The sequence below is a fragment of the Ochotona curzoniae genome, unplaced genomic scaffold (assembly GCF_017591425.1).
Source record: "Ochotona curzoniae isolate NIBS_2020 unplaced genomic scaffold, NIBS_Ocur_1.0 patch380, whole genome shotgun sequence".
NCBI classification, from domain to species: Eukaryota; Metazoa; Chordata; class Mammalia; order Lagomorpha; family Ochotonidae; genus Ochotona; species Ochotona curzoniae.
In genome coordinates, this window is record NW_024466951.1 from 762,256 (window position 1) to 775,376 (window position 13,121).

A 13,121-nucleotide genomic window follows, 5' to 3' on the forward strand; every position below is an offset into this window, starting at 1 on the left:
GTGGGTGCCATGTGAGTGAGTGCACGCAAACAGGAACAGAGGGTATGACCTCTTCCACTGCCTCCTGGTACATAAAGTTGTTTAAATCACCAGTTTGACTCTACTAAATTCAACATTTCCTCTCCTGTTTACACAGCAACCAACCTTCATGGCTGGGACCCAGCTGACCTAAATCAATATTTCAGAGTTCTGAATATTTGAAGTTCTTTTTAAAATATGGGATAGCCTGCTGTAGTGTCATCTGTCCCAGAGACACGAGGCCAGGTTTGCTAGCTCACTCCACGGGAGCGGGCATTAGAAGGCTTGGCATTCCTGCTGGAATGAACAAGCCCCCAGCATCTGTAATGAGATCCAATCAAGTGTGGCAAAGCAGCACATGCTGAGGCCAGAGGACCTCAGAGGAAGGAGATGGCTGAGGCCTTTCAAAGGGCATGTTGGGAGGAGATGGGGAAGGCACTGCTGGAGAGAGAGAACCCAAGAAAAGTGCAAATGGCTGGTGGCTGCCACCTGTCCTCCTTTTCTAGCTCCACAGTTTCCTCCACGGCTTTCCTGGGGGACAGAATGCCTTCTTCTCTGTGTGTCTGGTTGCGTCCCCCCTTTGCTGCATTCCTTGTGCCACGGCTAAGGGAAGCCATGGCTGTTTTCCCTGCAGATATGTGTGAGAGGACCAAATGTGTTCAAAGGCTACTTGAAAGATCCGAAGAATACACACGAGGCCCTGGACAGTGATGGCTGGCTTCACACTGGAGACATTGGCAGGTGGCTGCCGGTGCGTATACACTGGGAATAATGGAGTTTCATTTCAGCAGTCAGAGGTGGGGAGGACGTATATAATATAGCCCACTAAGGAGGAATCTTCTCTGTGTCTTCCCTGACAATCCATCACTCAGCATTATTTATTTAGGTGGCATAGCAGGCTGGTCTGCCTGCTAGTGCTGTCATCCCCATATGGGCACCAGTTTGTGTCCTGGCTGCTCCACTTCCAATCCATCTCTCTGCTTATCGCTTCAGAAAGCAGCAGAAGATGGTCCACATGCTTGGGGCCATGCACCCAAGCAGGAGATGGGGAAGAAGTTCCTGACTCCCAGCTTCAAATCAGCTCAGATCTGGCTGTTGTGGCCATATGTAGAGTGAACCAGTAGAAGGAAAATTTTTCTCTCTGTGTCTCTTTCTCTCTGTAAAATCTACCTTTCAAATAAAATGTTGCAGAGAGGGAAAGACAGAGATCTTCCATCCATTTGTTCATTTTCCAGATAGCTGCAGTGACCATGGTTGGGCCAGGTCAATGGCAGTGACCAGGGACTGCATCCAGGTCTCTCATGTGAGTAGCAGAGTCCCAGGTATTTGGGCCATCTGCTGCTGCTCTCCCAGGCCATTAGCAATGAGCTGTATCAGAAGTGGAGCAGCTGGAAAACGAACTGATGCCAATAAGGGATGCCAGCATTGCACATGGCATTTACTGCTATGCCTTTGGGATTAGGGAATTCTTTCTTTCATGGCCCCCTGGCTTCCCCTTGCTGTCTTCGTGGTGAAGGTGATGAAGAATCTGTGCGGGAGGAGACAACTGGGTCTTGGAGTTGCACTCCCTGTGTTTAGGAGTTTCTGCAAGCTCTGGTAGTGGGTGTGTGGTGGTGAAGTTGATGGAGCAGGGACTAAGTTCTTCTGAGTGGCACGGATACTGGCCCCTAACTAAGGTGGCACCTGACAAAGGAAGAAGCTTGAAGCCAGGCTGGAGGGTGCCCGAATTCTTTTGATTCTACTGACATTGCTTCTGTGACCCTTAACAAAACCGTATCCTTCTCTAGGCCCCTACCTTAACTCCTTGCCAGGGACAGTGAGCCTTCAGGGCAGGATGGCTGTGGTCCCTGGCTTTTATCCGAACCCAAACAAGTCTGCCTCATTTTCTCCTTCTTAAAATGGGGGATTATAATCACATTGTTACCTGATATAGTTACTTTGGTGAGGTACACACAAAGTTAGCTCACTGCTTGGCACCTGGGAGACACTGGGGAAATGCTTTGACCAGGAAAAGCCTTTGGTCCTGCCACCAAGAGCCTTTGCTTGGTGCAGCCTGCCCTGGGCTTCCCTCCTGAGTCTACAGGGAGTTGTAAAGGTTTCACACGGTCATTTTGAGTGGTTGTATGAGGTTGGACCCACAGCCCAGGGGCAGGTACACTGATTTATCCTTACTTGGATCTCTGTGTTTCTCAGTGAGAAACCTTCATACTTGGTGCAGACACAGCAGTAACCCCAGAATGTGCCCTGGGCTAGGAACTCTGCCCGGGGAACACTAATGTCATTAGTTATCAGTCTGTTGTAGTAAGCATGGCATGGAGGGCACACTTCCCATGGGACAGACACCCACTGGACCCAAGTCTCACGATCCAAGCAGGACTGTTGGGCCAGGGGATTGGCACATACTGAAGAGTTACCCTAATACTGTACAGCAAGCTGTAATAATTGAAGGTTCCTGGAGATTAAAGGGAGAGTGGTCAGAGAGGCCAGGGGGCCCTGGACACCTGTAGAAAGTGGGTTATGCCATCAGCCGGGGACCCCTTGCCCACCATTCATGTCATTTCATAAGAGATTTCTGAAAGCTGGCCCTTACAGTGGGACACCCTACAAAACCCCAAGTATGCTGCTGATTCATGTCCCTTGAATCCAGCAACCAGGAGCTTGTGAGAAACGAGAGAATGAATTTCCATGTGGCAGCCCATGTTGTGCTGGCGTGGAGCCTGGAGCAGACAGCAGGCAGGCGGTCTCTGTGGGAGACAATTTTTCACATCGTCACATCGTCGTTACTCTTTTTTTTTTTTAAAGATTTATTTATTTTTATTGGACAGTCATTTACAGAGAGGAGAGACAGAGAGGAAGATCTTTCATATGTTGGCTTATTCCCCAAGTAGCCTCAATGGCCAGAGCTAAGCCAATCTGAAGCCAGGAGCTTCTTCTTGGTCTCCCACGCGGGTGCAGGGTCCCAAGGCTTTGGGCTGTCTTCTGCTGCTTTCCCAGGCCACAAGTAGGGAGCTGGATGGGAAGCAGAGCAACTGGGACACAAACTAATACCCATAGGAGAAGCAGGTGTTTGCAGGTAGAGTCCTAACTTGTTGAGCTGTGGGCTGACCCTTGAAGCCTTTTATTTTTTTCTTTTTTCCTGGACTAGCATGTACAAAATTGAATAATTCATAATTAAAATTTAGGTAGAAGTTTTTTATAGAGGCATAAGTGTATTCCTGATTTTGAACAGTATCAGAGAAATTTTTAAAAAGGTCAGGTCTTCACAGCAGCACCGGGGCTTTCCAGCTGTGCAGCAGCTCGGGGACGCAGAAGCAGCAGGTGGGGGCGCAGCTTGGGACAGAGTCTGCAGGGTGGGGAGGGCAGGGGCCAGGCTTGGAGGGGTTGCTTGTTGATGAAGCTGTTTGCCCAACTCCACAGGAAGGAACTCTTAAAATTATCGACCGGAAAAAGCACATATTTAAACTCGCTCAGGGAGAATATATCGCACCCGAGAAGATTGAAAACATCTACACCCGCAGTGAGCCCGTGGCACAGGTCTACGTCCATGGAGACAGCTTGAAGGTGAGCCCACCCCCCACCAGGTCTACGTCCACAGGGACAGCTTGAAGGTGAGCCCCCCACCAGGTCTACGTCCATGGGGACAGCTTGAAGGTGAGCCCCCCAGCAGGTCTGCCCTCCACACGCTGATGGGACCTGCTGGGGAATGCAGAGTCAATTCCCCTCTCAGTTAGGTACCTGGAGTCTCCTATGTGTTTTAAACCTTGAGAGAAATTTCCTTTTTTAAAGGAGAAATCTAGATTACTTGGAGTTTGATCTAATAATACATACTGCCGTAATGTGCTCGACCTCCTTCTAGGAGAGGTTTCTGAGCTAACATGCTGAAGCAAGATACAAAGTTTCTTCTGGTGTAATTTTTAAATTGGAAAGTTAACTTTACAGGTAAATGTGTACAGTGTCTAGAAGATGGTGCTGGGTACAGTTCACCTTACTCGGACTACATTATCTGGAGGGCTTTTTTTTCCCCTCAAACATTTATTTTTTTCATTGGAAAGGTAGATATACAGAGAAAAGGAGAGATAGAAAGATCTTCTATCTGCTGGCTCATTCCCCAGGTGGCTGCAACGGCCAGAGCTGAGCCGATCTGAAGCCAGGAGCCAAGAACTTCTTCTGGGTCTCCCACATGAGTGCAGGGTTCCAAGGCTTCAGGCTATTCTCAACTGCTTTCTCAGGCCACAAGTAGGGAGCTGAATGGAAGTGGAGGAGCTGGGACACGAACCAGCATCCATATGGGATCCTGGTGGATGCAAGATGAGGATTTAGCTACTAGGCCATTGCGCCGGGTCCTGGATGGCTTTTGCAACTGCTTTGCTTCCCACATCATTCTGGTTTGGTGTACAGAAGGTCTCAGATACGCTGTAAAGATATCAGATATGTTGTATACTATCATTTTGCTTAGATAAAATTAACTCTTACTCAGAAGAAAATACCTTAAAAATTGAACTAGACTTCTTCACGAATGAGAATCATACTGGTGAAATACTATCAAATGATCTGGAAAGCCCAAGAGATATGTCTGAGCTCATAAACTTTGAATCCTAGAATTGCCTGATATAGCACCTTAAAGAAGTGTTGATTAAGCATGTTACTCTAGCTTTTTTCATCCTTAAATGTATTCTTTTGTGCTCAGAATTGAGGGAGTGTACCGTAACCTAAAGAGTCAGGAGGATGTGTGATATATTGGTGGAACTGTTTTATAATGTATGAGCAAATGTTTGATAAGCAACTATTTTTAGAAAAGGAATGTTATTTTTAATGCTAGACCACGAACAGCCACCCTGGAAGCCTTTGTCATGAGCATGCTTTCCCTTTGGTGGACATTGCAGGCCTTTTTGGTGGGCATTGTTGTGCCTGATCCTGAGGTCATGCCCTGTTGGGCCCAGAAGCGGGGAATCGAAGGGACGTATGCACAGCTCTGCACAAATAAGGTTGGTGTCTCGGAGCCATTTCCTGAAAGGTTGTTGAACATGTAAAGGTAATGCATAATGAGATACAGATCAGTGAAAGACAGTTGCAGAAAGAGAGGAGAGAGGGATGCAGGAATGCAAAGAAAAAGGAAGATAAAGAAGGAGAAGAGAGAAAGAGAGAGAGAGATCTCTTATGTACTGGTTCATTCCCAAAACAGCTACAACAGCCGAGGCTGGACTGGAATTCAGCCCAGAAGACAGCTGGGATTCAGGTCTCCAACGTGGCATTTGGGCCATCATCCGCTACTTTGCCAGGGATGTTATCTGGTAGCTGGATCAAAAGTAGAGGAGCCTGCACACAAACCAACACCCACACGGGATGCTGGCATCTCAGGTGGCAGCTGTATTCCGGGTTTTAGTCAGTTTCACTCCATGTAGATCAGGATGAATATTTTCATATATTGGATAATGGTATCATAGGTGGTGGCTTAACCTTCTACACCACATGCCAGCCCCAAGAAACTCGTGTTTCTTAGAAAGTTTAGTAAATGATTTTTAGAGCCAGGAGTCATCATAAAAAATCTTTGTCTATTCCAAGGAGAGAGATGACTTGCCCAAGACCACACAGCTGGTTAATAGGAGAGTCGGGGTGGCCCCAGGTGCTCTGGCCCTGGCCAGGTTCTCACATACCAAATAGATGAACTTGGAGTCTGCTGGGTTTGGAGAGATGGTCATGGTGTTGAGAAAGTAATGCACTTCTTCCTGCCGACTGCATTGTCCCTTTACACTCTTCCGCATCTTACTGGCCCAGGTGGGGTCCGGTGGAGCGCTGTGGCTATCTCTGACTCAGCCCCTTGAGTCCCAGTAGCAGCCATGCCTCCCACATCTCCGACCCGCCCCAGGTTCCTCAGGGGGTGCCTGGACTCACCTGATTGAGCAAAAATCCACTTGAAACCCTCGGAGTGGTCCTTAGCCTCCCCCTTGGCCATTTCCAGCACTGTCCTGCCTGCTTAGAGGTGGTGACCGGTGTGTTGCCAAGGAGAGCAGGGCTACTTGGGGTGCGAGGCAGGCAGCATGTGGTGGAGATGGTCAGGGAGCCCTATTAGCAAATGGCCCATTGTACTTTCTTCAAAGTGTGTTGTTTGCTGTAACTCTATTTTGAAATATATTCTTGTCGTTTTCCTCCTTTGGGTCGATTCAGGAACTGAAGAAAGCCATTTTGGACGATATGGTGAGGTTAGGAAAAGAAAGTGGACTCCATTCTTTCGAACAGGTAACTGTTACCACCCCCACACTTGCCAGGGCCCCGAAGACCATGAGAAAAATGAAACACGCGCCTGATGACCCTGGCTCACAGCCCCCGTGCACTGCTGGGCTGCTGAGCTGAAATCCGTCACGGGCCAAGTGAGGCAGCACTCCCTGTCCTCACTGTCACAGATACTCCCAGGCTGAAATACTATCCTGGCTGTCACCGGGGATCACGTGTCTGTGAGCTGCCTGGGATACTGAAGACTGGAGTCACGGTGGCTGTCCTCTTGGCTGCAGGGGGTTAACTTTCTGGCCGGGAGGATGTCAGAAAGCTTGGGTTCCTGCAGGGATCCATGGGCCCCCAAGGGTAGGGAGAAATGTGCTGGCAGCAGATGCGGGAGCCCTCAGAGGCTCTTTTGGCCGGCAGCACTTTGGGGCTTTGTAACCGAGTGCACAAGCAGACACGGTCCTTCTCACGTACACTCGTCAGCCAGAACGTAAAGCTCCTCAAAAAGCAGCAAATTCTTGATATACTAATTTGCAGTTTCTAAAAGAATTAGTTTTGATCCCAAAACAATAATTTTATCAAAATAACTTTTTAGTAGAACAAAAACTTCATCAAAATAATTGTCTTTCTACAGTTTCCCTCCAAATGCAGTGTTAGGAGCCTGAAAAGTTTATCAGTATTTAAAATTTATTTATTTGTTAATAACCTAAAATATTTTTATGTAAATATTATTTTCCCTTGATAGACATTTACATACAAGGGGAATCATCCACCTAAAAACATTTTTAAACCAATTTAAAATATAAAATTGTGAAAGTGCATGTATTTGAAAATAAAAAACATTTCCTCAGGTTACAATTATAATTTTAGGAAATTAAATACTTTAGGTTCTAAGACTATTGATTTCCTTTGAAATAGATCTTTGTATTAATCCAGTTTGAGAAATACTGCTTCCCTCCCATTTGTCAGTACTCTTAGAACACTTAAGTCCTGAATAAGATCTGTATATATATATTTTTAAATTATAAAGCCTGAGGCACTTGTGCAGATTATGTTAATCCTTCTGAATGAAAGCTCTGTTTTGGAGTCATAATTATTTAAATCTCCCATTTTCTAGAACTGACTCATTACTCTCCTTTAAACAGAGTTGCGTAGCTGGATCCTGTGTGATCCAGTTGTCCAAAGGTCACTAATAAGTGTTCCCAGGCCTTGTTGGGTTGGGGTTTGATTTCAAGGTTGGGCTGTCCCGCAGACCAAGGGGGTTAGCACATCCTTTGTGATTCTTGGGGCCTGTACGCCCCCTGCTGGTGATGGGATATGTGACCTGCCCCAGGCCTCTAACGTGCAGATTTCCTAATAGTAACTCATAAAATGACACTTACACTTTGCTTAAGTTTCCAGTGTGCTCTGTTTAGAGCTTTCCCCAAGAGATGTATTCTTGAATACCCACGTGCCTTACGCAGAGTTTCTGCTCTAATAATCTGCCCTCACCATGGTGACCTCACATACAGGGAAGCCATGTGGCATCCCAGAAGCCTTTAGTTTTACTGCCAGAACTGTCACCTTCTGATTCTTCTCTTTGTGGGCCTGTGGCAGCCTCACCCCCACAGGCGGTGTGCGCCCTCAGCTGACCTCAGGAGAGCAGCAGCCAGCCTCAGCTTGGAGGGCATGCTGCCAGTTGTGACCACAGCTCAACATGAATGGGTTCAGTCCACCCGTGTCCCGTTGTCAGCTTGTCCTTTCCCCTCTCCTTTTGAAATACGTGGTCAATTAAGACGAACCCTAATTAACGCACACACAAGTAAACACAACTAAATAAGCAAAACCATAAATTTGAATAATAAAACAAGTGCTTTACGGGTGCCTACTTACTGAGCTGGGTAAATCTGAATTAAACTTTGAATTAGAAGATAAAATTGATATGCCATAATATAGTTTTCAGACATATGCAATTCCTAGAACTAGGCCAACCATTACTAAATGTCTGGAACTCGTTGGGAGAGGTAATGAATAGATGGGAAGCGCTTATGATTGTATTAATAATTTAAAACATGTAGCTAGACTGGGACGTGTATAGCCATATTTAACACTATTCTTTGTATTTATATGCTTTATTAATTTGCAGAAGCAATACAGTTTTTCATTTTGACAGTAAACATGAATTACTACTATGTTAAATCCTGGGTTGAGAATTAATTTTGTTTGATTTAACTTTTGTTTTCTTCAAGCTACTTACTTTTGTCATCAGTGCGTTCCAAGTGCCTAGCCATCGTGTGCTGTCTCGCAGGCGGCTTAGCATGAAGCTGGATTGGAAGCTGAGTAGACAGGGTTCCCAGTGAGCACCCTTATCCGATGCAGGTGTCCAAGCAGCGGCTTAAGGCACTGCATCACGACACCAGCCCCTTTCACGTTTTTAAATCACTAATACGGGTTAAAAAAATGCCACAACTTGCTAGGCTATTTCTGAAACACTTTTAAGTATTGGAAGTGCATTCCAGAGAGTCTTCCCTTTCTTTCTTTCTTTTTTTTTTTTTTTTTTTTATTGGAAGGTCAGATTTACAAAGAGAGGGAGAGACAGAGAGATCTTCCAACTGCTGGTTCACTCTGTAAGTGGTGGCAATGGCCAGAGCTGAGCTGATCTGAAGCCAGGAGCCAGGAGCTTCTTCCAGGTCTCCCACATTGGTGCAGGGTCCCAAAGCATTTGGCTGTCCTCAGCTGCTTTCCCAGATCAAAAGCAGGGAATTGGAAGGGAAGTGGAGCAGCTGGGATATAAACCGGTGCCCTTATGGGATCCCCAAGCATGCCAGGCAAGGACTTTAGCCACTAGGCTACTGTCCTGGGCCCAGGGATCTTCTTTTTGTATCAAGTTCTCGAGTGTTGTGAAGAGGTTCTTAGCAGACTCCTCTGTCAGCATGCTCCCCGGCAGACACGCCAGGCTGTCAGTGTCGGAGTTGTTGGAAGCAGTCACCAGCATACTGAATTTCTGTAACAACTTACATACATTGGTTTCTTTGCTGTCAGTTATTTCTGGATGCTGTTCTCGATTTTTATAAGCAGCTCTCATGTGACAGCAGCATCTGACAGTAGCCGCTCATTCTGCTACTCACGTGGCTCTTTCTCTGCCTCAAGGCCAGGACACACCTCTGCCCTCCGTGTCTAGAAGGATCTCGGACTGTGTCTGAATGCCTAATCCTCGCACCTCTCCAGGCTATGTCTGTTCCTCCCCAAGTTTGGGACATCTTCAAATGTGCTCACGCAGAAACCTAGACCCTTAAATATCTGCCTTTCCTTACCACTTACCCGACCAGTTGCCAAGAGCTAGCTTCATTGCTGGAATCATTCGCAATCTCGCCTGTCTGCTGATCTTCCGGCTTCTACTCTTGCCCCACTTAACTTCCTTCCTCACAAGTCATCTTTTCCAAAGAGCCATCTGGTTCTCTTTCTCAGTGCTTAAAAATCATTGAAATAATCAGATCTAAACTCCCTCTCCAGGCAACTCGACCAGGCCCTGCTATTCTTTTGTTCCACGTGCTTCAGCCGCAGTAATACTAGACCACAAAGGCTGTGGCAAATAGCTTTTTCTTTTTTTTAATATTTACTTATTTATCTGAAAGGCAGAGCGAGAAAGAGACAGGGGGTGGGAATGGGGTGGGAGAGAATCCTCTGATTCACTCCCCAAGTGGCCACACTGCCTAGGGCTGGGCCCGTGTGCGGCTGAGGGCCTGCAACTCCCTGCAGGTCTCCCACATGGGTGCAAAGGCTCAAGGACTTGGGCCATCTCCTGATGCTTTCCCAGGAACATTGAGCAGGGAACTGGGTCAGAAGTGGATCAGCTTGGACTTAAAGTAGCACTCCTAAAGGATGCCAGTGTTGCAAGCAGGGGGCCTAACGTGCTGTACCATAACCCCGATCCTGCCTTCACACATCTCACCACCTGCTGAGTACCTGCCTCCTCTCAGTTCATATCCCCATCCCCGGCTTACTAGCTTTATTTGACTAAAGCATGTCTAATGACTTCAACTGGGCATCCATTTTCAATGACTCCCAAGCCAGGAAGTTAATAGAAACTTGAGTTCATTTCTTAAGCACATCCCTGCTCCTCCCATGTAATAAGCTAAAAGATAGGTGAGCCAAGGAAAGAAAAGGGAGTATGAATGGAGATAATTGTGCCTGGATGTTTTATTAGTAAAGCAAAACCTTCTCCCGGCCAAGTAATAACCAGCCCCAATCCTGCTTAGCTTCTGAGATCAGATGCGTTCGGGGTGGTATAGCCGTAGACAGGTAAAGCCTTCTCTTTCTCACTAGCCAGGTCTGGATCACATGACTTACAGCTGCAGGGTAGTGGAGGATGAGGTGCTAGGGGTGGGATCTGGGAAATCAGAGAAGAGGATTTTCATGACTCAGGTGGACCATTTGTCTCCAAACCAAGTGTGGGTCCTATGAGCAGGCAAGTGGAGATTCAGTGATGGGAAAGCAACTGACTTCCAGGCACGGGTGACGCTGGCCGTGTTCGCCGCCTAGTGGTCATACCGCGCATCTCATGTAATTGGGCAGGTTTTTTGTGTCTGCTGCCTATGGCAATGCTTGACACATAGCAGTTGGTCAATAAATGTCAGCAATGTATTAAAAGAAGTAAATGCATATTTGTATTTAACACATACTTTGGATTCATTTAGAAGTCTGTATCATAGTGATTCACAACCCTGATGTAAATGTATTATCTCAACAAAATCTTTGAACTTGTTGCCCGTTGTCAGTCAGCTCAGGACATGCTCTTTATTGGAGACGGTGTTACTTAGGATTAAGCCCAGGCCCAGACCGGAAGCATGTCAGGGAACTGACAGTGACCCTTCCTGCTGGAGCCTGGTTGGAGAGGAGCTGTCCAGGTCGTTCCCGGTCACTTTGACTTTTCTGGTCCCCATTGAGTCTTGTTAAAGAAACGTTGTGGGAGGCAGTATGGGAGCTAAGTCTCACCCCACCATGTCCCTCTCCAATAGATTTGATAAGATTCATGGTGTAACATTCAAAAACTAGGACTCATCATGTCCTGCCCTGATGTTACAGCTCTCTGTTCAACGGCACCTTTGTCTTTGTAGCTGTGGAAAGCAGCAACCTGCAGGTCCTTGGGGCTGCCCCTCTACACTACTTCTTGCCAGTTTCTCTGTCAGCTGTTTAGAATAGCTTGTTCATCTTTATCACTATGCACGTGTTCCTTCTAAGGAGTTGTCCTACTTTCAGTCCTAATTTTCTCAAAAATCATCTTCCCTTTTCTCCTCAGAGTGCTCTTTCCAAGGAATGTATCCAGTCCCATCACTGCCCTGTATAGGAACATTCAGTCCCTTTCTGAGGTCTTCAAGATCAAGTTTGAGCTCCTCTATTAGCTGGCGGCTTCCTTCTGTGTGCCCCTTTGCCCTACATTTTTTGTGACAGCAGGAAGAAAATACTTGGGTTTCCATTGTCATGCTCTGCCCATTTCTCATTCCCCAACGCGTCGTTGTCGCTGCTTGTAGTGCCCTTCCCCCCCCTTTGCTGGTTAGCTGCTACTCACTTTTGTAACTGTCACCTGACGTGGCGGCGGAGGGCAGAGGGCAGGATCTACCCTGACTGCTCATTTCCCCTCCCCTGATGGAGTTGGTGCCCTTTGCCCTCGTCTGCCCTGCTTGTGATTGTGTCTTCCTGCAAGGTCTCCTAGATTCCACTGTGTACTTGCTGAGGCACGGGCATTCAGCATTCTTTGTGTCGTCAGTATCTGGCCCAGAGAAAGTGCCGATTTGTTTCTGTTGACTGGATAAAATGATTGAGAAGAAAGTACACCAGGTGACCTTTAACCATGTGAAATGAGCTGAACTTTTTCATGTATTTTTGACTTAGCATACTCTGTGTATGAGGTCAGTGTGTCTACCTGCATCTGCATGTTTGCTTTGTTTCAGGTATGCTCTTGATGCTGTGTTTTATTCCTATTGAAGCTATGTTCTGTATTTGGTTTTTAGGTTAAAGCCATCCACATCCATTCTGAGATGTTCTCAGTTCACAATGGTCTGCTGACACCAACACTAAAGGCTAAGAGACCTGAGCTGAGAGGGTACTTCAAAAAACAAATAGAAGAGCTTTATACAATCTCCATATGAAGGTCAAGGAAAAGTCTTCTCAGTACAATGGACTGTGTAGCAATATTATAGTTATTCTTGAAAGAGTCAAAACAACGCAGCTGAACATGCGTAAGACCTGATTTTATGACTGAGCCTCTACCTGTCCCAAGAGATCTTTAACAATATTTTCTCTATCATCACTGAGTACACTTTATTTTTCCTAAAATGACATTGTAGCAAGCTGCTAAAAATATCACAAATGGCAATGTAAAATCAAGACATTTTTCTCAAGAACTGTGTACCACTAAAAGTAATATATTCTCAATGTTCACAAAACTCATATTAAACATTAAAAAAAAGTAACTGACATTGTATTTAATTATTTTTGGAATAGTAACTAGGTAACAGCAAATATCTAAGCAATGTGGACTCCCTTATTCAATTACTGATTGTCAAAATCATAATTAAGTGAGACTTAAAGCTAGGCATACAGAAACATGCTAAAACATGATTATTGACCCTAAATAACTTCAGTCTTCAACTATAATTCCTATCATGAAAAAAGTTTCTTTCTGATTTTGATGAAATCAGAAAAATGAGACATGAGATTATAAGAGTCCACGTTAAGATAAATGTTATATGACAACTTGCAAAGAGTTTTCAATACAATTTGTCATTAAGTTCATCAAGGCATTCAGAAACTACCTAGAAGAAAAAGTGATGGTAAACAAATCAAGGCCAGTGTACACATGTTCGTGGACTTGCAGCCGTGATGGAGTTGACTGTGCAGGGCCT

At 45.9% G+C, this 13,121-nt stretch overlaps 1 protein-coding gene across 5 annotated transcripts in view; it reads left to right on the forward strand.

Annotated features, from left to right (window-relative positions):
• LOC121167504 (long-chain-fatty-acid--CoA ligase 6) overlaps positions 1-12,774 on the forward strand; it is a 37,503-nt gene extending 24,729 nt beyond the window's left edge. For all 5 annotated transcript variants that reach the window (XM_040996947.1, XM_040996943.1, XM_040996945.1 and 2 more), the window contains 5 exons: positions 653-769; positions 3,436-3,579; positions 4,902-5,003; positions 6,184-6,255; positions 12,228-12,774. In XM_040996947.1, the coding sequence (XP_040852881.1) occupies positions 653-769; positions 3,436-3,579; positions 4,902-5,003; positions 6,184-6,255; positions 12,228-12,365 (573 nt within the window). In that variant the 3' untranslated portion in view covers positions 12,366-12,774. The remainder of the gene's footprint in view (positions 1-652; positions 770-3,435; positions 3,580-4,901; positions 5,004-6,183; positions 6,256-12,227) is intronic.
• Positions 12,775-13,121: the final 347 nt, after the last annotated feature.